The sequence below is a fragment of the Sphaeramia orbicularis genome, chromosome 5 (assembly GCF_902148855.1).
Source record: "Sphaeramia orbicularis chromosome 5, fSphaOr1.1, whole genome shotgun sequence".
Lineage (NCBI taxonomy): Eukaryota > Metazoa > Chordata > Actinopteri > Kurtiformes > Apogonidae > Sphaeramia > Sphaeramia orbicularis.
The window spans coordinates 23,906,267-23,933,636 of NC_043961.1; the positions used below are offsets into that span (position 1 = coordinate 23,906,267).

Sequence of the window (27,370 nt, forward strand, 5' to 3'; positions counted from 1 at the left end):
TCCTCCACCGTCCTCTCGTTCTCTGTCTGGTCATTGGTCCCTGTGGGAGTGTCCAGAGGATCCATCCGGGGGTAGGCACCTGGGTCCCGTCCTCTTAGTCCTGGCCTTGAGCCAAGGTGCCCTTGACTCCCCCACTCATATGTTTCTCCAGTTACCTCCCAGAGAAAGCGAATGAGGTGGGGTGGGGGCTGAGAATGGAGAAGGACATTATATGGGCGCGGAAGAGGATGGCAGGTCCAGACGCCCACTCCCCTGAGCCCTCCAAGGCATTAGTACTGTACTTGCCCCCTTGTGTGTCAATGGAAGCCTTGGGATGAATGGGCTCGTTTGTCCTCAGACAGTGGGGATGAATTTGTCTGTCGGAGCAGGTGAGCAGGAGAGCCCGAGCACTGCAGAGCACAGCATGAATAAGACCTGAACACTACCTGTCCCAGGTGAACGTCCTGAATGCTCTCTGTCCCAGGTGAGAGGAGACTGACCTCATTTTCAGGGTGAGACAAGGGAGGGGTGCTCTGCATGTCCACACCCTGCCTCTGACAGCTACTTTTTTAGCTGATTACACACTCAACTACCGTAACAAAGAACGTGCAAATGGAGCTGAATGGGAAAGCGGTCAGATGACGGATGCTAATTCATAATGGTCTTAGTTTGAATTGCATGTAATTGAGGAGCTGATTGGGACAGGATTTTATATTTGCTGCATTTCAGCAAGGATTGTGTGCAAACAGGTGTACCCAGATACATTTGCATGGCAGTAACACCCCCCTTGGCTGAGTGAGGCAAGTGGGTATCAAGTTTGTGTGGGGATAATCATCAGGGAGTAAAACATACAAGTTGCAAAGGTCGGTAACCGTATGCATTCATAGACCTCTTTGATCTTAGTGTGATCTCTTCAGAAACCTTTTTACAACCACAAAACTGGCAGTTAGGTTTATCCCCTGCCACCACCGACTGATATGAAACACTCTCCCTGTGTCTTTCCCTCTTTCACTTCTCTACTCTCATATTTACACACTATTATGTTGTTGCTGGTGAGAAAGTAGTGCTACAAAAGGATTTTTTTAGTATAACAAATTCTTCCCCACTGAGGACAACCTTTTTGAATGAAGTCTGCATTTTATTTCACACATTTCTTTAAAGATTGGCCTCTAAAGTTGTTCCCATTTTGACGAGGACTCTATGGAAGAGGAGATCTTGTATCCTGTATCTCAATGGGCATTTCCTGAATAAATGAAGCATGAATAAATTAACTATTTCTTAGCATACTACCTGTTAAATTAAAAAATATGTCAGTTACAACACAGTGGATGTAAACCCTTCATCCTCAGTAAGCCTAAAAACACCAGAATGAAATGTTACCATTGTGTTTTTTTTTTAACTGAGGGTATGTACTGTATAATTTCAATTTGTCAACAATTCATTGCTTCCCCTTTCTGGTTTTCCTCATTAGGTAGGAGGTGACTGGGTTGATGTCAAATATACAAAATCAAGGATCATGTCATCAGAGACAAGATCCCGCAAATTTTTAGGTCTATGGCAACAAAAGCATTTATGTAGGCTTTGTAAAAGATGATAGTATTGCTTAAATGTTACTAAACACATTGTTCGTCATTTTTTAATCACATCTTCACTGAGTTTCTGTGTACTAAACCCAGTAATGGCAACTTTTCAAGTGCCTAAATCTAACCAGAAAGAGTTTAATAATGCTGTCACAACTAACTGGTATTCCAAATCAAGTTAATATTTCTTTTGGCAGAAAACATTACATAGACGGCACATTATTAGTTACACTTGAGCCTGATTTCTGAGAATTCTGTTTGTTAGTACAGCCTCATTCTATTTCCTCTTAATGCTGAAAGTATCATGTCAGCTTAAAGTATAACACTAATATTTCCATATCTATAAATGTTTATGGAATGTATTTGTTGCTAAGAAATGTAAGATTATATGTATCTACCTCACATGCCACATGTAACAGCACTTTATTTGAGCAATAGGGCTGCCAAAAATGTGTTGAACCCTTATGTTCATCTCTGTTGTGCACTTTGTGTGTGCAATTTTCCATCATGGAAAAATAATTGATTGCCAAAAGTATTTGACAATTTCTTGACGAACATGCGCAGCAATTCGTGTGGCTCAAATAGATGGGAATGTATGGGAACCTAATGTATGAAACCTTGCTGAGAGTTACACTTAAATACAGTACCTCATAATCAATCTCCTTTTACCGTCTCTGTCAGACTTCTGTAGTCTTAATTGGTCTTAATAGCACAACATAAGTATTTCCTGTTTGAACTTCTCACTTCCTGTTTTTCTTTTTTTCCCACTGCTTTGAAAAGCTGTGTCCTCACTCAAGCTTGGTATGCAGCTGCAGCTAGCTAGCAGCTCTTCAGTGTTTAGCCTGAAGAGGAGAAAAAAGTGCGGAGGACCTTGGGGTCATTGAAAAGACGAAATGACGCAAGATCAAAACTCATTCGAATTTTCTGACTAAATACTGACATTTGAAGAGATCTTGGGCGATATCTGGCAGGTCAGGATGAGGTGGTTTCCTGTCAGTAGAGGTCATCAGTGATTATCTGTTGTCAGCTCTGCTTCTCTAAGTGTGACAGTTTTTACCGTCAAAGCTGTGCAGATCATGTAGCTTCTTCGTGGTATGGTTGATTAATTTGAGAACTGTCAAATTTTGTCTGAGGAGATTTCCATGAATAGTGTCCACCAGGTGTTTTACTGAATCCACCCACCTTTTTCCTGTCAGGCACTTTAAGTGGGGTATTTCTATGAATTTTTCTTGATCCGTGAAAAGAGGAAGTTCATTTGTGGGTCTTTTCGCAGCGCACACTATGACTTAGTAGCCAGTCTAACTGTTCAAACAGTCAAGAGCTTAATTAATGCTTCATCACTGTTGAACACTCCAAGTTCTCTTTTTGCGCAACATTGACTAACAAACACATTTCTTGGGTCAGTTTATGGCAGAAATAAAAGTTCCATGTTTGTATTCTCTAAATACTGTCCCGTCTAGAAGCTCTAATATCCTTCTAAGGGTCTGAGGAAGGAGGGATGCTTTTTTAGTTAGGCCCAGGCAAAGGTCAACCCCCCTCTTTGCAACACACACAAGAAGAGACCTGCATCTGAACTGCACTCCACTTCCTTTCATCTTCAACATCTCTCTCTCCCTAACTCAACTTTGTGAGGGGATGGTCGGGATACCTTTTGATTCTGCTAATTCAATTTGATAGAAAAACAAATACAATGGGGGAGTGGGAGACAAGAAGAGAGTGGGAGTAACAGGGGAATGGAGAGGGGGGAAATGAAGAGACTGAGCGTTACATGGAGCTCAGAGAGGGAATGAGCAGCGGCGGTGGTGGTCGTAGTGGGGGAGGATGGCGAGGACAAACGGAAGAGCGGAGGGGAGAAAGAAAAGGAGATATTTTCGGGAGGAGTTGAAACATCCAGTTCCAGGTTGAAGTCGTAAACCTCTCCGTGCTCTGATCTAGGTGGCCACCATGTTCACCCCACCGACTCGTCAGAGATCTTTCCCCTTTATGTCTTCTATGGAACACCGCTCTGATAGTGAAGATAAGTAACATCGTATTTCATGGCTCTTTTTGTGTCACATAATTCAGGATGTGAGTTAGAAAGGGATGTCTTGTTTAGTGTAGTGACTAGTCTAGTGAGGGTTGCTGAGTAACCTTGTGCCGAAACATCTGCTGAGACACAAAAGCCGCATATTACAGAGACTATATGAATTCAACGAGGGGAAAATGAAGCAGTGGTGGCACATGCCGATGACTGAAACACTTCGCCAAGCATTCATTTCGGGAGCAAGTGTGCATGTCATGCGCGTTGTACCTAAAGTCTTTTCAGGCCTAAGAGAAGAAACGCCGCTCTGCTTCCTCCAAACACATGCATGAGAAGCTTTGTCACACACGTCATCCATATCTGCATGTTCATGTCTACATACATGTGTCTACATAAATGTGTACATTCAAGACAGGGGCTGCTTTGGGAGTTGCTGGCCTGGCAGACTGCTGTATTATTTTTAGGAGGGCTGCTCCTTCCCTCTGGAGGGCCTCATTGAAGAGTGCTGGCTCTCTCCGTCTCCCCCTCTCAGGCTCCGGGAGTCCGGCCAAACCCGGCAAACCAGGCAGCTCACTGGCTGCTGCAGCACACAACCCGCTGGAGCCGTGGCCTGTACACGGCCCAGCACCCACAGCACTGCGCTACACACAGATGGCTAGACTGCTTATTGGCAGTTGAGCATTACATTTTCACTGGTGTTCAGCAAGTGGATCAGGGGGATCCCACCCCCACTCTGAAAACAGACACTCGGATTCAGCCCTCCAGTCCTGTATGTGCGTGCAGCCAGTTAGTGTTGTGAGTGCTATGATGTAGCATAATAAACAAAACTCACAACACGACTCTCCTGCTACACAACAGCCCTTTTATAAATCCCAGGATAAATATTATTTTCAAATTGTACTGAGAAACCCCAACAGATCGACCTCTACAGCAGTCCAGCATATGTGAGCAGGGATGAGGGCTGAGGGAGGGGTAGTAGTCCACTTTTAGCTTTGGACCGTTTAATTGGATGGTTTGTGCTCTGGGCGTGTGAGGGCATGCTGAACTCAGTGATGATGACCTCAAATTGGCCCTAATCGAGCAGACTCATTAGTGGCTGGCTCTGTTTCTACAACCCCTTTTATTTTACTGTAATCGTCCAAATGGGAGTGGGAGAAGGAGTGACCAACATAAAGAGAGAGAGTAAAAAGAGAATAAAAGACAAACAGTAAATCAGTGACCAGGGAGATGAGAAGAATGAAAAAAGACAAACATAACAAAGAGAAAGAGAAAGAAAAAGCAGACAAGATGAGGGAGAAACAGAGTCAACGCCTGCTTCCTGGCACTCTCAGCTGCATGCACATCTGTGTGTGAAGGGTCTGAGCAGACCCCCACGTGTTTGCTCAGGTCGCCTGATTGCCTTTCCTTCCTCTTCTCTCTCCCACTAAAGACCTGCTGTCCTTCCTCTCACTCCAATCACCACGGCCAAGAGAAAGGTCTACTCCAGCAGACTGAGGGAGCGTATGACTCCCACTGAACCACACACGCACACGCACACGCACACACACACGACTCTGCATTTGTCACATATTAATTTATTAAGAAATTCTCTGGTGGAGCTAAACCTTGGCATCATATCAAATTAATTCAATTAATTATATTGTTGCTTTATGAGAATTGTGAAAATGATCAGCGTCTAGACACCTTTGACACTGCAACAAAAATTTGCTTATTGTGATATATTTATTGTGAATATGTTTCTTTAATTGTTGCCTGTCAGTGGCATTATTTTATTTAAAATAATGTCTATTTTGCAACATATAATACACACTTGGAACTAATGGTTTTGCTATTGTGGCCGTTGATTTTGCACATACACAGCATATTTTTTCAGTAAAAATAAATAAAAAAAAAACAAAAACATTTTGAATCAAGTTTTGTCTTGAGTTCATGTGAAAAAAAAAAACATTGAAATTGTAATTTGTCCACAACACACAAAAAAGTTATTTTTTTGTCATAATACTAGTCCTGGCTAAAGACCTGAAAAGTGTCCTTGAATGGATTATCTTATAAATTCATAAGAGTGTGAATTAAGGTTTGTTTTTTTCTGAGTTTATGAGAGCATGTGGGTATGTGCATATGTATGACTGTGTGTGACTCCGGAGCCCTTCACTGGAGCCTGCTGTCTGGGTACAATGGTCCAGCCTCGGGCCTTAGCTCCACAAAGAGGCCTTCTCTTAAGAACACACCATCACAGATAGAGGAGGAGCCTGACCAAAGCATTACCACGCTTAAGGGATCACAGAGCTTCCCTTGATACATCTGATATCACTTATGATTTTAATAATGAACAACTCTTCATTAAACGAAAGTCTGGACTAACACTCCATGCAGTGTGTGTTCAAGAAATAAAGGGCAAAGTTAGCAGGCAGTGACAGATTTTACTTCAGTATTAAACTTTATTTCCTTTACTTTTGTGAGATGGAAAAATGATAAAAACGTACAGCTCAGGGACTTTTCGTCTAAGATAGGTCAGTGTTTTTCTTTACATAATAACCATGAAAATAAAATCATAACAGTTTCTATGTGTCTTTGACAAAAGCTTAAACAGTGAAAATAAATTATTGTAGCAATAATTATAACATCAAATATAACAACAATAATAGCAATTAAGCATTTATAAACACTCTATTTACTGTGTCTTTTTTCCATAAATGTCCGTTATTAAAAACAGGTGAGCGCTGTGGTGGTGTACAATCCAGCATATGAGGAGAGCACTGGTTTATGGGTACTGTAGTCTGACTGGTGTGTAACAGAAGCGAACGGATGCTGCAGCCGCCTGAAATCAGCCAGTCTTAAGACGTTCAGTGCCAAAGAGTGTCTGTCCTCTGCAAAGACAGACAGCAACCGGGGGATGGGCAGGATGTATGTATCTGAGTCTATAATGAGATGGTCGTGAGGTGAAAACAATGGTTCTTTTAAAGACCTCTCGTAAGTCTCCTTTTACAGGGTCAAGGAGAGGTGTGTACCAAAGTGACTTAGTAAAAATAAGCAAAAAGAGTGACAAGCGTCTCCATTCACTCTGGTCCTGCAAGTCTCAGTCACTTGGGGGTTTAGAAACCCCTCGCCACATTAGCTCTTCAGAGTCCAATAAAGTCCTGCTCTCTGCAGTGAGGTCAGGCATGACGTGACCTTCAGTCATTCAGTCCAACCGAAAGTCCCTCCCCTCCAACCACTGTACATGACGCAAGAAGTCTGCTCAGCTTTCTACGTGATGTAGAGGCCATGTAGTGTTAATGGCGATGTGGTGGCTCCTACAGGCGGAGGCGTACTGGGTCTGAAGGGCCTCAGTGTGGCTCGGCCCAGACTGGCGAGCGATTGGAGTGGTGGGGGTGACCGAATGAAGGGTGAATGGGCGTGGGAGTAGGCAGCATGTGTCCCGAGTGGCTGAAGGGGGGCAGGTGACCCATGTGGGTCATGTGGCTAGTGAGGCCAGGAGCAGCACCGAAGGGAGAGGCCTTGTCCTGCATGCACTTGGATAGCTCATCGAAGCCATCCCCAGCTCGTTTGTTCCTCTTGGACTTGCTGGACATCTTGCGGTTGCGTGTCTGGATTCCTTCTTTCTTCATGGTCAGGGGTCTGTTGACCTGTGGAGAGCAGCACATTAGCTCAAAGCAAACCAGACAAAAGCTGCAGTGGCAGTGTGAATGTTGCATTGTTTAAGTTACATTAACTCATTTTCCAGTTCAGTTAAAACATCTACAGAAACATATATTACATATTGCATTGCACATCTTTGCAAATCAGATTTAATGCATTTCTTTCATGGTAGCCACATATTATGGTTCAGACCAGTGTGAAATAAATGCTATAAATAATGAGCAGCTGTTTTGCATATATAGCTCTATTATAAGGCAGGGCTGGGGCGGTGTTTTGCCTTTGTCTAATTTCAAACCGAACAGAGCAGTCAATATGAATACATGAGGATGAGGGCCTGGCTGGAGCTGAAAGGACCAGCCTCAGACAAATCCTCATCAGTGTAACCGACGCCGTTACACTGAATGACAGTCCCACCCTGCAGCCTCTCCGGGGAGTAACGCCCCCATTGAAACAACGATGGATTAATAAAAAGACGACCGGTGGGTTCTGCCTGACAGGGTGAGCAGGCTTTGCCGCCGCACTCTCACAGGTTTTCTGCTCCTAAATCGATAGAAGCTGTCCGCCCACTTGACCATTTAACGACCAGACCCCCCCACACACACCCCCTCACCCTTTTGCACCCATAGCACACACAACACTTTATGGATACTTACATTGTGAAGTTTAAAGTAAAGCCCGCAGGCATTACACACCGGGTCCCCGTTCCCGTTGCGCCTCCAGAGGGTGGTGGTTGTGGTCTGGCAATTTGCACAGCAGGTGCCTGCGCGTCTAGCAGCGGACTGGAGGAAACAGAGAAAAACACCCCATGAATAAAAGGTCAGTGCGGACAAAACACCGGGAATACCGCGGATATTTAGACACATATAGCAAACTTATACTTTATCATTTTACTCATCAAAAGTTATGTATTTAAGCCCAGGATGAGAACATAAGAGGGAAAAAATGTTTTGAATAAAAATTTTTTTGTGGCTTCAACTTTGACCGCAGAACCACGTGCAGAAAAGCATCACAAGCAGCGACACTCTGACTGGAAAAATTACTTCACTTCTCTATTAAATCAGTTGTAGGCTATGTAGTCTATCAAGTCCGCTACAAGCCTGATCAAATTTTCTAATTTGTGCAGGAAGATATGGGGACATTGGATGGCCTGTCTCTGTGCGCGCCTGCCAAAAAATTATCATATATAATGAATATGATAATCTAAGTATGCTGGTATTAACAGGTCATAATGCAGTCCTTGTGTAAACGTCCTGTTTATTCTGATCCACGGAAACGAGGCTTCAAGTCGTGTAAGACCCGGTGTCCTGCCTGGCAATGTGCTCCTGCGTCCATTACGGATCAATTCTTCACACATAATAAGAAACATTAGTTTTACATGCAAGAACCCCGCGGCTCTTTGTTTTGCAACATCCAGGTTTTTCTTTTAATTAATTTCAGATGGACCCTGCTGTTGACCTAGAGAGCAAAAAAACACGGCCATTTTAAAGCGGAATAACAACATGCAAACCCTTTCGTGGGCCTGTGGCGCACGAAAAGAGCCGCTGCGTTTGGAGCCGCTGCGCACCGAGAATGACAAACAAGTGAAGAACATAAATCCATTTATTTTCCAATCCCCGCCCCTCGCAGTCTGTCCCCTTCACACACAAGCGGCTCCTCCAGTGTTGTGATAATCTCTTTACAGTATATGTCAGTCTGGCCATAGAGAATGCAGCGCGCTGGTTGAAGGCGGAAACAGCCGGGAGTCTGACTTCCTTATCTGGGTCGGGCAGATATCCGGATAGGAAACAACTGGATGCCCCTTTGAACACAACTCTGAAAAACACTTGAGCTGAAAATGCAAACGCTGTAGCCACATGGCCGAGCCAGTGGAAAATGTAATGGAGGAGGAACGACGAGGAACAAAACCTAAAAGTTTTTTTTTAACCTACATATTTCATATTAGTAATATCATTGCCTCTTGTGTGATACAAGTCAATTTTTTTGGCAAGTGTAATTATCAGCTTATGTTAATGAAGACCATTAGACCTGGACTGTAGCCTCCTTCATCATAATTAGCCTGGGAAAATTAAAAAGCCAAGACCTTGTATTAATAAACTGAAGAGATTAAAGTAACTTTTTATCATTTAACTTCAGCATTAACAATCCCTCTTTTTAGTGTGTCCTCTATCAGCAGCATCTTTATTTGTGACCGGCTCGTTTATTTTTTAAATTAAACCAAATAACAGGACAAAATGTCATTTGCAGGCCACAAAATAATTTTATGTCCGTGGTTTAAGTGAAAATGTCCAGTGTTTCTTTTCACTGCAGTACTTAAGTAAAAATAAGAAAACCACAAACTATTTACAAGTTCCCGAAAAAGGATTCACCCATAAAAATATTAACGCTAATAAAGATGAATAATGACCCCATCCACATGATTTTATCTTTTTTTAGAGGCGAAAAATACATGGTCACATTGTGGAGTTTTTGTTGCCCTGCACCAACAGGAATGTTCTGTGTCCATGCTGCTTCTCATTTACTCGACCATGGTGTTAACTAAAGCAGCATGGGCATTGGTATCAGTAACAGTATCAGAAGTACCAGCAATAATGATAGCAGGAACAATGGCAATAGTAGCAGTATTGTAACAGGCCATGAAGGCGGATCATTGGGGGGTGAGAGGGACAAACAATTCCAGGAAGATCATAGGGAAAATATAACTTTCCTGGAATTGTGCTGCCGGCATCTGCTTTGTGCTCATATTTGGGTGCCTTCTCTCAGAGTGAAGTGTTAAGAGAAGGAGAGAAGCAGGACTCACCAGTCTACGTTTGGGCTTTATAAGTGGTCTGTTCTGGCCGTTCATCTTATGGTACAGTCCACAGGCGTTGCACAGGTAGTGGCCGGTACCATCCCGTCGCCACAGAGGGGTGGAGGTGGCGCCGCAGTTTACACATTCACGGCCCTCTGCATATAATTCAAGAGAGGGAGACAAGAAGAAATTTTATATAATTAAAAAATTCACCATCAGCCACAAGCAATGTATACAACAGCTGTCTAATGCAACCAGGCAACCATGATGATGAACGCCCTGGGTTGGCCTGTAATATGAAGTCAAAATCTGTCTTATGGCGATCCGTGTGGTGACAGTGTCCACAGTGCAGGTGCACCAAGTGTGCATGGCAGTCATGGACACAGACACCTCTATGTAAACCGATCCAGAGTAGGCAGGCCAGAGACAGCCAAAACATGTCCAGAGGTGCCCAACAAAGAATGAGACACACCATCAAATTAGGACTGCATTATTCATCAACTCAGTGGGCACCCATGAGAGGAAACATAAGTGTGTGGTGGTGGTATTAAATGTGCCGGACAGTGTTGCAGCCTTTGATAAACAGCCAGCTGTTCTTCTAAAACTGTTGGAATGATCATCAAGCAGCAATATTTTACTAGTTTTTATTATTTCCTGACCTAAAACAGACTCCATGTGCACCCTCATGCTAATAAAACCTGCTTTTGTTGTTATTCTTACTTGTTATCCTCTCCCATGCAGGTTTGACTGACTTCAAACAGCCTGTTGCTAAACCGACCGATTCATTTAATTCAAGTATCCATCTCTCCCCAGAGCATCATCTCATTATTCCTGTTATAATGCCAGCGACACCCAAAGTCCCACCCTTGCTCTACAATGGAATCTGACCTGAGCAGAAGCTATGTTCCTTTTGAAATGCATCTCGGCGCTTTTTTTTTTGTACCTCCCTTCCCTTCTTCTTAAGTATTTCACAAGTCCAGCAACCACAATAAAGCGAGGTCATTTACACTTTAAATATTCATCAACTATGACTGAAGTGTAAAAGCTTTTGCAATGTTCCGTGTTGAAATAAGACAAAATAGGAAGATGAAAGCCTCAGCTGTAAAGGTAGAGTAGAGAGGAGGAGGGGTTCTGTTAGAGGCTAGTTTAACAGGAAGCCACAGTACTGTAAGGTATATGTGCTGACAGCTGAAATGTCATTGTGGCATTTTGTACAACAATCAATCACCATTACTGGCACTGGACATCGGCTTTGATAGATAAGAGGCGTTTTAATGCCGTAGCTGATATGTTTGTGTTACTGATTCGGCTGCAGCCTGGCCAGCTTCTTTTAAATGTCACAGTATAGCATTTCTTTGCTACAACTCACATTCAGCCACATTATCAGGCAGTGAGCATTCCCCAGGTGTGTTAAAACACACCGGGACAATGGACGACAATATTTATAATCACTCTGGTACATTTGGAGCAGCTTGTTAACAGTCTAGTCTGGCTGTTGTTGTTACTTTTTTGTCCATGAATTCAAAGTACAACAGCTGGAACAATGTAGGGAAATTACAGAGCCATTACCAGTTGTTTTTCAAATGTCTGCACATTAATGTCAGCGAAAAGTACTCGACTAAATAGTACTCCAACACACAGTATATTGAATCAGGTGCTTACCCAGACAGTCACATAAGTAGTCTGCGGTTCATTATAAACAATTTCACTGGAGTAAAAGGAAAACCAATTATGAGCATTTTTAATCAGGATTACTCCAGTCTTCAAACATAGAGATTATCTTATAGTGTTATTAAATATGCTTTGGAGGAGTAAGAGGAGCAGATCTGCTGTGGACTGGGCTGCCTTCACGTCATGTCAGTGCAATGGGCCAAGGCCATGCTTAAAAACACAAACAGCAGGGCTCTGTCGCCTGTGCTTTGTTAGTACTGGGGATTGCGGTGGGCGGGGTGGAGGTCGTGATTTGTTCACTTGGAGGTATACAGGATATGGCAGGAGCCAGGTCGTCGTGACTCCTTCATTTTTACGCGCAATAAAGGCCATATTTAAAAGAAAACAAGCTCGTAGCACGAAGAAGAAGAAGAGAACAGGGAGTCCCAAAACAAAACTGTGCGTCACTGTAAAATATACGCACAAATGTTTTTCCCTTAGGTTGTAGTGTTTATCTTTAACAATCAAAACCCTAATCTCTCCCTTTACTTTTTAGTGAAAAAATTAAATAATCGGTTTTCATAGATTTTATTCATTTTCCTCCCCAGAAACTTTTAATCATCCTCACAATGATCCGAGACGATCAGTAATTGCTGACTATGATTAGTCTGCTCGATTTTAAAGTGAAACCTTTTAAGTGTGATGGGACAAAGATAAGACTTGTTAGGACAGTTTTGGAGGGAGAACAACTGCTCCATATGGAAATTATCAGAATTTTTTTTTCAAGTTTTCCTCTAATGCAACAAGTCCAGTTTAAAACCAGAAGAAACGACATCTGCGTTAGGAATTGAAGAAGTGCGGGAAAGAGACCATGTAAAATAATTTAGAAAATAAAAAAACAAAATGTTAAAATTTACACAACAACGTTCATATATTTTCCTCTAAATTATAGGATTAGTGTGTGATAATTCTTGTTACTTACTTGTTTCTTATTACATTGAGATAAACGTGTGTATTTAGCATGGATTGCGCCACTATTCAGCTGAATGAACCATTTAATAAACATTTAATCAGGCCTTATCAGTTTAGTTTGTCAACAGAAGGAACAGAAACTCTTGAGACTCACCTGAGCTCGACCTGGCTTTGCTTTTGCATTTGGGCGTAAAGCTGGAGGAGGATCCGCCGAGTAGGCCTCCGTGGTGGAACAGACTGCCGCTGTAATCGTGGGGTGTGGGCAGAGGGTATGCTGGGTAGGTCGGGATGGGGTGGTGCGTGGCCGGGCCCTGGCTGTTCATCGAGGCCAGGCCGCTGCGCAACGGGCTACAGCTCTCCATTTTCATACCGTCCGCCAGCGGCACCTGGTACTTGATCGAATCCTTCTCGTCCATCCTAGTCGAGGTGGAGGTCGGGGAGGTAGGCCCGGGGTCCGGAGACACGTCCTTCGGTGGGGTAGGGGGGAAACTATAAAGGTGCGGGCTGGAGTGGGACGCCGGAGTGAGGGACGACACCGGGGCCGTGCCGGTGCTGCTGCTGCAGGGGTAGCCGGAGCCGGTGGGGTGTAGGCCGGGTTTGCTGAAGTGGCTGACCGCCCATGCGTTATGGTGGTGGGCAGCGGACAGGGCTGCTTTCCCCGGGTCCAGCCAGGGAATACCGGGGCTGTGAATGAGATGGGGTCGGCAAACCTGGTTCCCAGTGAGGCGAGCTGTAATCCAAAATAATCAGTTTAATACTAATTTTGGTTGAAAGCCTCATTCAACACAGAAATGTTGACATCAGTCTGTGTAAATACAAAACGTATCTCACCTTTTAAATGCGCAGAATTATTTAAGTCCGACATTTAGTTTTCCAGTTCTAATGGTGATCAAATATTATTAAAGTAACCGATTTAAACTCATTCGTTTGTCCTCACTATTTTCCATAGGCCTCCATGTAGCCTCACATGTTAGCCAGTGGAATACAGAAAAATATAAAGGCCTATCAGCCGCAAAAACACGCACAAAAGTAGCCTCAGACCAGGGCAATATATTCGGCTGCAGCACTCGGTCTAAAGATTGTTATTAGTAATTTTGCGGTTTTTATTTTATATCCGGGAAGTGCCTCTCTCTCCCTCTCTCTCTCTCTCCAGAAACCCCTGCCCCAACAGAGAGGGGTTAAATGACATACTTCCCTTTCCTCTTGCTGTCATTTGCTAGAAATTCCTTTTATGTTTATGACTTGGCTCCAAAATGACAAAGGGGACTTTTTTAATACTGCACATTGCACGAATTGTTAAGCAGGTACATATTTTTGTTGTGTGCGTAATAACTACATTTAATCCATGCACAAATACAAACCGTCCCATCCATATTTGTTCACTCCACAGATTTTAGTTGTAAATGGACTGTATATATACTTAAATAATGCCATATCATAACATGTAAACCAAAAGTTTAAAGGTGTTCTAATCATGGCTGGACATCCTCTCAAAGTGTCAAAGTATAAACTTAAGCGCATCTTACCGTGTGCTTGGCTATATGTGACCCTTGCCCGGGAGTTGGTGTAGTAGGGGTTCCCTTGAGAGTCCAAGTGGTTCAGAAACATGTCAACTTCGTCCTGGGGCAGTAAAGGCGCCATGGGCTCCATGTAGTTGTGGCTCAGACTGTGGTGGTGAGAGTCCGGGTGCTGGCCGTTCAGCACTGCGTGATGGTGCGCCATCCACCGAGACTGATCAGCCGCTGCGACTTCCATGGCTGAGCTCCCCTTTTCTCTGAATGTGGATTACTTTTGCTCTTTCGCCTCCAAATGGAAGATAATTCGTCCGCGCAATGTATAGTTCCTGGGCTGCGAAAGTCTCAGTGTGTGTTTTAACTTCACAAATAGAATCCTTTAAGTAACTCGAGCTCCCTTTTCTCTTCACTGATACCTGCAATGACACGAAAACAAAATATGAATTTACACACACCGTGCCAGCTTCATCGACTCTTTTTTTCAAGGGAGACGCATCGTTGACACTTCATTTAAACTGACGCATAAATAAACTTTGGACAATTTGCGTTCCTAATCACAGGAAAGCGAACTGTGTGGAACAGCTGTGTGAGTAACGCATCCCGTGTCCGCATACAGAAAAAAGAAGAAGGCATGTTTCCTTTGGATACCTGTTGCAGTTTCGATCAGCTGACGGCAAATACAGCTTGGATGTGTAAACCTCCTGATCCATGCAGTGTTCGGGCTCATTAATGAGATGTGGCGCAGACTGATGCGGCTGGCGCCAGTAAATTCCCATATCAAGCCCAATGGGGCGGGGCCTCGGTCTAAGCCAATCAGGTCAACCCTGCCACAATTGGCTCGCTGCATCCCCGTTCTCCTTCTTTCAATTTCCATTTTTCTGCACCGAAAAACTAAAAGACTTATCAATCAGCAGTGTAATTTCTCGGGGGTCTTTCTCTCTCATGAAGCTCACACTGAATGAGCAGTCGGACGCTGATAAATCTGCTTTTTAGCGGCGGTTGTAGACATAAGGACAGACGTTTAACGTGCAGGGAAATTCATTTTTTCAATATGTGAGTTTATTAGACTTTAATTTGGATTTTGAAAGAGCAATAGTTGAAAGTCCTCACCTTTCTAAAATCCTCTGCAGAATACTCTTTAAATTATGAGATTTTTTTTGAGTGGTCTTCCATTTTCACACTTACTTGCAAAGTGGGTCCTTTAATCAAATTTGCTGATTGCATTTACAACAATAACTGTAAGTGTTGTTTTTCGCAGACTGCTGTTATGTAAATAAACAGCATTTTCAGCAGTTCTAAAACCAACAGAGGAGGAGTCGATTTATGACCCCCAAATTGGCCCCATTGTTGGCAGCGCCTGATTGTCTTTAATTAGTAGCACAACATTCCTCTTGTGAAAACACTGGTTTTGTCTCGGGGACAACGCAATCAAACAAAGTTTGCATACTAATGGCGCCTCTTTCTTACTTGATGGCAACAGGGATGGGCACCAGGCCTCCAAACCAGTTGGTGATCAGTACCTGTTTACGTTTAAAAAACAATACCAATCACGTCTACCATTGAAGCTCCAGTAGACGCAGTTAGACTATTTATTATTTATTTTAGGCATCATGTGAAATGTTGTTTTTTGCCATGTGATTTAGTTGCCAAGCTGCCAAATGTGTCTTGTGAATCTGGAGACGTTACAGGACAAAAATATAAATACAATAAATTGTTGATGTAGTCTGTTGGGAATTTTTCATTGTAATGATGCAAAAAATAATTTGTAAATGTGAAAGAAATTAGGACTGCAAGTAAAATGTGTTTTCTATTGTTTTACATTAGAATTGAATATACTTCGTGATAGTTTTTGCATAAAATGATTAGCCCTTGCGCGTAAATGCTTGTGCGTAAAAGATTACATGCAGAGCCTTGGCGCTTGAGCGTTCGTGTGTGATTGACGGGGAATAATTGGAGGTTGGTCGGAGCCCGGACTCTCCGCCACGCCGACGCCGGGGCCTGACGTCACAAGACTCACGTGGAGGTTTTGGAGTGGACGTCAGGCGTCAAATCTCCGGTACCTGGACAAAAAAGTCATAACTCTGCTACCATTAATGCGACCACGAAGCTCTGATCTGATGCTGTAAAATGCAACGAAAGTGTGTGTGAGTGCGTGTCAGTCATCAGTCATTAAATCACCGGCTTTTTGCCAAAGGGGTACTGAGTTGATGAGCTCAGCCTTTGAGCTTGTCAACTCCTAAAGTCAACAAATTAGTGCATGTGGGGCAGCAGAGGGCTGGATACCTGAATAACTAGCATTCCATTGTGAAAGGGGGGAAAAAGCTGCAGGTGAAATGGCATCATATGAGACATTCATCCTCATTTATGATGCACAATATGTGCATCAAGTCAATAACAGATAATATAAACAATGAAAATAGACTAATTGTTGTCACACATTCCCAAGTTTCCTGAGCATAGTTTTTACTTGAACATGATGTGTATTTTAGTGCGTCAAGTGCTGAGTTTCTTGTATGGTGGTGCTTTTTATGTATCAAATTCTCCATTTTCTGTGTCAGTTTATGGTGGAAATGTCTTTATGTAAAGTAAACATGAAATTTAAGCAATCTAATGCAGTAAGGTTTTAGGGAATTCTGTGTACTTTAAGGTATTGTTGTCTTTTTGACTGTGTTTTTCCAAATTAAGGTTCAACTGCTTTCATGTTTCATCTTTCAAGTCTGGGTTTTCTACATATGGTGTGGGGGGTGGGGGGCAAATTTCCTGCCTATGCTGAGCTTCAATGGGTGATCAGTGATTGTGAGTATAGCAGTGAAAGGATATTTTTTTTCCTCAACATGTCACTAGCCTGCAGCAGTCAGTGGTCTGTCTGCATGTGATGTGTTCTGGCTGTGCTAACCACCAGGCCTCGAAGAGTGGGTCAGGCTCAGGCTAGCTGCTGCTGCAGCATGCTCATTGTTGTTTGCATGTTTGCCAAATGGATTACTCAGCAGGATTTAGCCCTCTGTAATTTATACCTTCATTAATCCCATTTGTATCTGTGCTGGAACAAAAGATGCGAGAGGGTGACGGAGGGTTAGGGGAGAGGGTGGGGGAGTGATGTAGCCTTCCCTCTGCCTTTCTCAAGGACACAGCAGTATTGTTTCACACAAGGATGCTATCCTAAACTGGAGAACACTATCCCTCTTGCAACACCTTCTGAGCTGGGTGAGAACTGTGAGCAACAACTGTATCGCTGTGGAGCCACAGTGGCTAATGAACAACAAGATTATCATTCCGATCCATGCTGTTATTAAATGGGATTGGCTTTATCTACCTGTTTGTTCCCATTGGGCACGGTCATCCATCATTATCCAGAGTGGAGGTGTGTGACTGTGTGTGTGTTTGCCTGTGTGTGCGTGTATATACAGCCTATGTGTGTTTGTAGGGAGTGTGAAGAGCCACAGTGGGGCTTGTGAAGATAAGCAGAGCCAGAAAGAAGAGAATGACACAAACCAGCTGAAGCATTATTGTCCCCTTTACTCACGGCTAATTAGATCGAGCCAGGACACTGGGGGCCTTTATAGACACAAGCACCCAGACACAAGACCATATAGTGGCTGAGAGAGGGGCCTGGATGCTGCTGTGAGTGCAGCACTGATTCTCATTTAAGCATTTTGAGCTCAGAGTAATAACATTTTGGAATGGAGTTAGACATTAAACAAGAACTGCACATGTAACAAAAAGAATAGTGGCAAAAAAACAGGTTTGTAGAGCCAAAGCTTCTATTCTGTTACAGGCAATTTGTGAAGTTTCCTTTCTGTAGCACAAGCCTGTAATGGTCTTCCAACTAAGCAGTTTCAGAGATAATGCAACAACTTATTACCACATGTGTTAGAAAACCATAAAGAAGCAGTTAATCTTTTTCTGGTTAATTCATCCCTGAAGCATTTCATTCATGAAAAACACCTTTTCTGGACTTCTGTGTAAACTAATTGCTTTAATCCACAAATCTGTAGCTGTCTGTTAATTTGCTGTATGCACACACACTGCACGAAAGCATTCAAATCAGCCAGAAGAACAGGTAAGACACAGAGAGGTAGGTAGAAAAAGGTGAAATGTATTCACTCCAGCTCCTGCATGCCTGTAGAGACCCCAGCTCGCCCCTGTCTCTGCTCCACCATTGTACTGATGTGATTGCTCTTTCTGCTGATGAAAGAGGATTGCTCAAGTCATTATGCATTTTAAAGCGTGTCAATTGAATACTTTGTCGTCACTAATATCATGCTGATGATACACTAATCCATTTCGTGATCGAGGCTTTTTTTTTTTACTCCAGGAATAGAGCACCTTGCCCACGGCAACACAAAGTAATCTGTATTATAACTGATGATTGGATTGTACTTACGTGAAAGCTGTGAAGAATCCGATATTTTTTGGAGAAATAATTCACATTTGTTTGCTACAATATTATTATTGGTTAAAGCATCACATTTTAGAACAAACGTGAACATATTTTCATTGTTCGTTCAATTAGAAAAATGTATATGTGCTGTTCGGAAAGGATAAACGGATAAGCAGATGAATAACAATAGCGGATTCAATAATAAAAGTAGCTTACTGCATTATGTTTTAGAACTATTCAACTATTCACACATTATAATTTACAGCAATTTCATAAACCGTGTGCCGTATACCCGATTTTACAGCGGTTTGCACTTAAATGTTTGATCATTCTCCGTTCACATAGATGGAAATATCCACATAAATAAAACACCAACATAAAAACAATTAAGACGAACAATACAGGGAAAAATAAACCTGTTTTTACAACAACAAAACAACGATCATGAACACATACTCTGTTTTTCTATTTATTAAACCTTAATATTAAAGCATACGTAATCATTCAGAAATATAACAGCGTCTTAAATATATACCTTTCATTTTCTTACCTGTTTTGTTTCTTGTGGTTGTGTATGCAGACTTGCTGCCTTTCTAGAGTCAAACCAGAAAGAGTGTCTCCATCCGATTCACCGCATCTCTTCGGCGCGTCTCCACAAAAAATGCAAAGACAAAAAAAAAAAAGCAAAAACAAACGACGATTGTGTCAACGAGTCCTGACGGGCAGGGTTTTTTGTTTTGTTTTGTTTTGTTTTTTTTTAAAGATGCTGTCGAGACTGAAGTGATCAGCCGGTGTCTTCCAGGGGCTGTTGTGTGTCTTATCACGCCGCGCAGAGCTGTGTGTTTGTGTGCATGTGCGTGGGTCTGCGCCCAGGCTCTCCCTCCTCTCTCGCTCTATCCAAACCTCTCTGAATATGAGCAAAAAACTTCTGTGGCTGTATGAGAGGCTGCAGCCACATAGCAACGTAATGGCACGTCAGCTTGTCTTCCGGGTCCCGGCTATAGACACAGACTGGCAGTAATAGCCTGTACCTGCTCCCAAGAGGTGATCACTGCTGTTTATCTTCTATTAAAGTCAGTGTCTCTCATGTGCAAAAACCCCATTCACCTTATGATACACTGCTATGGAGTATTCTGATGTTTCTTGGTGCTGCTTATTATTTAATGCACTGTTAAATGGTGGTGTCATGAGGAGCATATTTTCACTCTATTATGCAGGGAAATAAGTGTTTCAGTGGATATGAGTGGATGTAGCAGCAGCTTTAATGACAAATAGGAGCTCACCTGTGTGTTTGTCCAGTTCCTCATATCAAGGTGATGCACTCTGTATTTTTTTTTTTTAACACCATTTTTTTTTTTTTTACGTCGAATCTGTCACTTTCCAAACTAATTGACTTACTGAGATTTTCCTGCGTGACTCTAACCCCCTGGTTCTTCTCCGCCCACTGCCTTAAATGTGTTAAAGAAGAAGGAAAATATGCTTTCCTTCATACGGGTCCTCCCTCCTCCTTTTCTTTTTTTTGTGCTTTTTATCCTCACGCAGCAACAACAACTTTGTAAAACATGCAAAGCCCCTAAAATCTCCTGCACGCGACCTGAGCTCGTGCGCGGCGCTTGAGCCGGGCAGGTGCAAGCGCGAGGACCTCTGCAACTCGGGGCTCGTGCTCCCCAGAGTGCACCCGCTCACATAAAGAGCAGAAAGCAAAGAAAAGAGAGAAAGAAAAGAAAAGAAACGACTGAATTAATTGCATTTATTTTAACGAGGAGGAAAGTAAACGTAAAACTGAAAATATTGGCAAGTTGGCACTCATGAAAATAAAATTGTTCTTTATCTTCTTTGAGCACTTTATCTGTCACAAAACGGTTTGACTTATGTGGAGAAAAAGTTATTAGAGGCCTAGAAATCCGGCTTTTGTAAAAATTGTTTATTACTTTGTGTTGTAGGCGATTGTGAAATTAAATAACAGAACATAAATAAAGGGTGAATATTTGGGGAAATACGGATTATTTGGATTTAGTTTAATATTTACATTTTTTCCCAAGAGAATATTGGAGCCTATATCTTTTATGAAATAGTTTTTAATCTGTCTGAAGGTAATGACAATATAGCGTTGCTACTTAGAAGTAGATCAGATAAAGGTGTCTGTCATTATTATTGTTATTATTATTATTATTATTATTATTATTATTATTATTATTATTATTATTATTTTACCACTTGACTCAATCGATAAATCAAATCCGAGCAGTATATTTGTGCCTACTTGCAGTTGTTTTGTTAATCAATTTTCTGCATGTTCTGCACGAGACTGTGTGTGTGTGTGTGTGTGTGTGTGTGTGTGTGTTCGTGTGTGTGTGTGTGTGTGTGTGTTTGTGTGTGTGTGCATGATTTTCGTCAGGCACGATATTATATGCACACTGCATTAGATGCCAAGGCCCTTCTCCTTCTGATTATTACCAGGGGTAATATTTCATCGGCACTACGCAATCTTTGTTCTCTGTGAAGATAATAAATGGCCTAATCGTTATCAGCAAACTGCTGGGGGTGTCAGCACCGACCGAGGCTGGAAGCGGGGTCCAAAGTGCTGCTGAATAAATTGGTGTTCCTTATCTCTCACTCCCAGATTATCGCCGCCTTTTCAAACTTGCACAACAAATACATTCAATGCATCTAATGCATCATTTGTGGGGGGGAGATCCCGCAGGTTGATAGAGACAGATAGACGCAGGGAATGAGAAATATTTACACGTTTTACGCGTTGCAGCCGCACAGCCAATATAGGCTCTATTTGGCATTAGGGGGAGTTTATTGGCCAGACCATTGGTACACACACTTTACATATCAATACAAGCTATATTAAACATACATCACTGTGATATGATGCTTATCTGTCTGATTAGTCCCATCTAGTGCTTTGGATGGAGATAGACTAGTCATTTTTTTCACTTAGACGCCTTTTGAAAATGCATTACAACCATAGAAAAATAACATTTAGATTTATTTGAGACAATACTGAAACGCATCTAACTTGATTAAGATACGCATTTTGAAAGCTGGTTTTAATAGTTCTTAGTTACCTCCAGCGTTTACCCCGGTTTCCAATTCCAACTCCACCTATCGTTGTAGATATGATTTCCTCCAAATAAAACAAATAATAATTTAGTTCCGTTTCAGCACAGGGCAGGCCTGGTTTGCAGTGATTTGCTTGTTTCTGGTCATCAGGCCTGCTCCTCTGCACAGCAACACACAGGCCTCACATTAGGCCTGGTTTATCATTCAAACTCAGCTTTAGGGCCATTTGGTTTATATCTGCGATCAGTTTTTATGATTTTTTATTATAAGACCTACTAAATTTTATAATTGATGTCAGGCGAGTGCAGTTTAATTTAACGAATAATGAAACGAGTGTGCGCCCTCATTCACTTTTCACACCTGACCTTTTCCTATGTGTTCTGAAATGGACTTCATAATTTCAACATGCTGGGAAATTATGCTGTAGGTCAAACGTAGAAGGAAAAAAAACACGTATATAATTGAGCATGACATATAATGCAGTATTTATGAGTGACACTTACGACAGAAAAAGAAAACATTTTCCAATACACACATACAGAGACACACAAGCACGCACTCCCCTTTTAATACCGTGGCATCTCCACCGGCCCCGGTGCTCTGATGGTCTCCTAGACAACCAAGATAACGGTGCAGCAGTTTTCCATATCGGTCCCGGAGTCTATTATAGCTCGGGATTAGCTCTCTTTCCGAAAAGGTCATACACAAAGTCACCAAACCTGCGTTTTTTTCCACCACATATGCCCCCTTGCGTGAAGGCACATTCATAAACATGCACGTGCCATTTCATCTAATGTCATTAGACTAATAACAGTGCGCATTTTGCTGTGTTCACAAACTAGTAATAAAAATGAGAGCCATCTGAGGAGACAGAGGAGCCCAAGACTGAGGCGGAGAGTTTGCAGGATAGAAACGTTGCTGGACTGGAAGATCCACTGTTATGTAGCGACCCCTGGCGTTGAAAGCGCGCAGTAGCAGTCTGATGTGTGTATGTGCATTTGTGATTCTATAGGTTATGCGTAAATGTGTGTGATAATGTAGAAATTCTAATAACCAGGCAGGTTAATAGGAGGAGGGCACTAAAGCGCAGCTGAATGTTCCAGCTGGGATTCCCGGTGGCTGGGCAGGAAGCTGGAGGAGCTCTGACAGGAAGTGTGTTTTCAGGCAGGGCCAGCTTTGGGCGCAGAGAGAGAGGGAGATGTTTCCTGTTGGCTCTCTCCATATGTTTAGACGCCTCGCTTATACTCGCTGCCCCCTCTTCTTCAGTCATACCTACCATAAGTATTTACCAATATGTAAATGTTCCAGGTAGCGTCCGCTTGTGCGTTTGTGTATTGGAAAGCTATTAAAGGACAGTGGTGAGCCAGGACAGTAGATCATGCATGCAAGGGAGGATTGTGTCACAGGATGCAGATGTCACCACATGAAGCGAAACTTCCTGCCCATCAAAGCAGCCAGTGCCAGTTTAATGGACTGACAATCAGCAGCCTGCAGCAGAAAGTAAGAACAGGCTGATGGAAACAAGGCAAGAAAATTCAAGAGGGGAAGATGGTATAGAAGAGGAGGAGGGAGCAAATGGGCAGGGAGATTGTAGGTAGAGATGTGATGGATTGATATGTGGATTGCAAGAGGAAAAATCTCTTTGTCTCTTCTGAGCTCAGTGGACAATCAAAGTTTCCTATCAGCTCTGGAGTAGGGGAAATTGGCTGCCCTGGGAAGGAGAGGGCCACTCTCACAGCCAATGGGAAGTGCCCCTGTCACTCTAATCAGGTCCAATAGAGAAAGTAGGAAATGTGTGTTTGTGTGTGTGTGTGTGTGAGTGTGCGCACTCAGAGAAGAGTGCTTTTTAACAGAGAGCAGCTTTGTTTCACTTGCCTTCATGTGATTCAAGATGATACAAAGTCTGAAGTAGCGTCAGACTTTCATCTGCTGCTTATCCTCTGTGCTGAGGGACATGTATGAGCCACACGGGCACAATTTTTGGCAAAACTTGCCCTGAGAGGCATGACCGTCAGTGCTTTGATGGAGCGCCATGTGGCAGAGATCACTGGGTCTTAGTGGGAGCTGTGGACAGTTGCACACAAGGGCAGCAAGGGAAGAGGATTACTGTCTCATTGATACAAATCCATACAGAGAAGGAGGTTGACATCAATGTACACACAGATATAGGAAACACACAACAACATAAACATTCACGAGAGAAAGAAATACAGCTACGGACTTTGATGCTGGCCTTTTTTTTTATGCCGTCCATCCTGCTCACCCTCCATCCTCACTTCCATGCCACAGAAAAATGCATCTCTCTGCACCCGGGGTCCAATCCCCTTTTTGAAGTCCCATCTTCATCTACACTGTCCTTCCCCTCCTGCGTTTGTCTGACCGTCTTATCTGTCAGCCCCGTGCATCCACGCCTCCTGCAGCTGCAACGAGGGCCACAGACACCTTCATTGTCCTCCTCTTCCTCGCCCTCACGCTTCTGCACCCGGCCAGATCACACCTGCCACCTGCACAGGACACAGGGCCCCGGGGCCTGAGCTGCCGAGGCCTTTCATCCATCCCTCACCTCACCCTTCAGAGCCTCTCATCCCCTCATCCCGGCACCCTGTCACTGAGGAATGGTCGGTGCGGAGGGTCGACCGGGGCAGAGCGGGACACAGAGCTGCCGTTGTAAAGATGCACTGTGTATGTGTGTGTGTGTGTGTGTGTTTTAAACAGAGGAAGTAATGCTGGCGAGGCGTGTTTGAGAGCAAGTTTGGAGTTTAGATGTGACTCATATTTCTTCGTTTCAATGACATCCTTTTATGACTGGGTTAGATGAATTGAGTGAACTGAATGAGTGCATGTCGTGAGGAGCGTGGGCCTGAGTGTGTGTGCATAATAACATGCTGACAGTGAGGGTGGTGGCTCTGTCTCAGTGATTTATGAGAGTGTGCTGTGAAGGGTCTTCTGAGCAGGATATTGTTCCCTGACTGGTGACTTCTGCCTCTCTTTTTCTCCCTCTCTTTGTGTGTCTGTGTGTATTTTAGAGCAAGAAAGATTAAGAGGGAGAGTGCTGCAGGTGAGCCCTCAATGTAATCAATCACCGCCACGTCACAGGGCTCAGGGCTTGTGGATTACCCCTTCAACTGATACCTGGTTTGACTCCACATTTTCTGCATATTCATTATTTCTGGCAGATAAAGAAAGAACACACTCTGCATTATTACTATACTTCAGGAAAGGAAGATAATAATCAACTTCATGCCCGAGGAGAGGGGGGTGGAGGTGAGGGGGGACTATGACAGCTCAACCACATGGCCCAACCAGTCCAACACCCTGCACAAACCCCCTCATCCACCTCATACACACAGGCTCATACACACACACACACACACACACACACACACACACACACACACACACGGTTTGCCACATCAGGATACAGTGCTGCACATGAATTCCGGTTTAAACAGTATTCAGCTTGGCTCACACCAACAGATAAACCGCAGTGCTTCTTCGACCGGTAATCACATCCTGGGCCAGAGGACGGGGCCAGAACTGAAAAGACAGGCCCCTGTTTCACGAAGCACCTTTACCACACGAGAAAATACACTCTCAGTGGTAAAACAGCCACATGGGAGAGCAAATGCATCAACAACACACTGTGCGATGATGACATAAGTCGCAGGTTGGGCTTTATTCAGTGATGCCCCCTACTGAACCAGTGAGTATGTAGGATGTACTTGCTAAAACATGAATATCTAAAATTTTCCATTGTCTCTCAGACACTTTTGGGGAGATGGGGAGGTCAAATGTCATGGGCCTAGTAGCTCAGAACATTTAGTTTTTATCAGAATGATCCAGATTTGGAAATTCCATGTTTTTGCTATCTATGATCCTCTAATCCATTGTATTTTTTTGCTGTTTTTTTCAAAGGTAGACTGGTTTGAATCCCCCTGATTCAAGTACAGACATTTCAAGATAATCAAAACTGGGTTATCCGATGCCCTTAATGGTATTTGAACATATCACAATGTGGGCTATGACCTATGTATGTAAAGAACAACAGTAAGAATTCCCAGCTTGAGAGAGTGAGGGTCAGTGAGGACGTGCAATACAGGATGAAATTATAACAAAACACTTTGACTGACTGATCTCTGGTGATTACAACATATTCTCTACCCTTTTGCAGTACTTTTGAACTGCAGCAAAGCTTAAGAAACAGAAAACTTTCATAGAACTTGTCTATTATTTGCAAAATTAGAATTATGTCACGCACATTTGAGGACATTGTGTCTTTGACCTGTTGAGCTTCATTGAAATATTTATGGTCCAAAATACATAGTTTTAATCAAATAAAATGAATAAAACCATCTCACCACCTGAGCCCTCCACAAGTATAGGGAGGACCGTGGGGTGTGTCAGTACAATTGAAGAGTTATAAATTACAGTTTAAATATAAGTATTTTCATTTAAAGTTATTATTTCTGGTTGATACTGACAGCCATTTGGGGGATTATGTCAAGGAGATTTTGTGCTTTATTATTTGTACCAAAATGTTTAAAGGGTAGGACACTGTCACCATTTTTTATTCATCAAACAAATTAAGTGCAAAATATGAATGTTTATGCTACAAAATACAAATGTATAATATTTTTTTTGCCATTTAAGTTTTTATTTATCATATTTTTAGTCATTTACAAAAAGGGAAAAAAAAAAGTGGAAAAAAGGGAAAGACAAAAAGGAAAGCAAAACACAAAACTCACAAATGTATTATTTGACCAAGTTTATGTTTTTCCTAGATTTCAGTCTGATTTCATCCTTCTGCTGGGATCAGAGAATTATAGGTAAGGTTTGAAGGGTTTGATCAAAATTCAGAATATTTTTTTCATCTGTTAAACAACCAATGTCTACGATTTGATCCTATTTGCTCAGATTACTTCTGACCAACTGCCTCTACATGACAGTGACAGGAGTGAACCCATGGCGTCACATCAAAACTGTGTCCAGACATGACCTCAGCACTTTGTTTGACAGGCACTGACGCTGAGGTGGACGTGTTTGAGCAGCGGCATTCGGCCCACTGTTCTGTTCTGAGTTGTTGTGAGAATGAGACTTGTCGGCTTTCTGAACCCTCTCTGCTCCAAATCTCCACTCAAGTACAAACACCCAAACAAAAATCCCATTGTGTAGCCTTTCAGCAGCACAGAGCATCAGCGCTAACAGACATTGTCTTTTCTTTCCCCTGCTGTGTATTTTCAGAATGATTATTGTATAGCACATACAATATGTTAACATTATCATTGTGAGGGGAACGGGGCCTGTTTTTATGAGGCAGGAAGTGACCTGCCAAGACCCCTGATGACCTCAGAGGGAAAGCACTGACCTCAGCTTGACCTGGTCAGTTTTTCCTGGTTGAGGCAGGTTGTCTGCTGTGCTGACTGTGGAGGAGAGGCCGATAGGTGGGGTGACGCTGTAACATGGAATGTAACAATGTGCTGGAAATTCCCTCTGTGGTGTGAGTTTGATGGTATAAATGCAAATTCTTCTTTATTTTTTAATGTAAAGGACACTTTCAATCATCTATAATTATTCAGCAGCTTTATTTGGGTCAAAAGTACATACAATCTTAGAATGCTTAAGTAAAACTAAACCTAGACTAGAATAACTGGTGGCTCTTAACACAATAGCGCCATCCTGTGGTTGACCACAGGAACATTTTCTCTGGCTTGTAGTCAAAAATTAAGATTGTATTAATTTGGATGCAACATAACGTAATAAATACACTAAGTGAAG

At 42.7% G+C, this 27,370-nt stretch overlaps 1 protein-coding gene across 4 annotated transcripts; it reads right to left on the bottom strand.

The window, feature by feature from the left end:
- Positions 1-5,993: 5,993 nt before the first annotated feature.
- On the bottom strand, positions 5,994-19,434 carry gata2a (GATA binding protein 2a). 4 transcript variants are annotated; one of them, XM_030133627.1, is made up of 6 exons: positions 19,074-19,434; positions 14,155-14,558; positions 12,783-13,358; positions 10,016-10,173; positions 7,872-7,997; positions 5,994-7,205 (listed from the first exon to the last, which is right to left on the bottom strand). In XM_030133627.1, the coding sequence occupies exons 2-6, from the start codon at positions 14,381-14,383 to the stop codon at positions 6,906-6,908; spliced, it is 1,389 nt and encodes a 462-aa protein (XP_029989487.1). In that variant the 5' UTR covers positions 14,384-14,558; positions 19,074-19,434; the 3' UTR covers positions 5,994-6,905. The 4 variants fall into 4 exon arrangements, with proteins under 4 accessions (XP_029989487.1, XP_029989486.1, XP_029989490.1 ...); XM_030133626.1 differs by lacking the exon at positions 19,074-19,434 and adding an exon at positions 14,791-14,942; XM_030133630.1 differs by lacking the exons at positions 14,155-14,558; positions 19,074-19,434 and adding an exon at positions 13,460-13,677.
- Between the last annotated feature and the right edge of the window lie 7,936 nt (positions 19,435-27,370).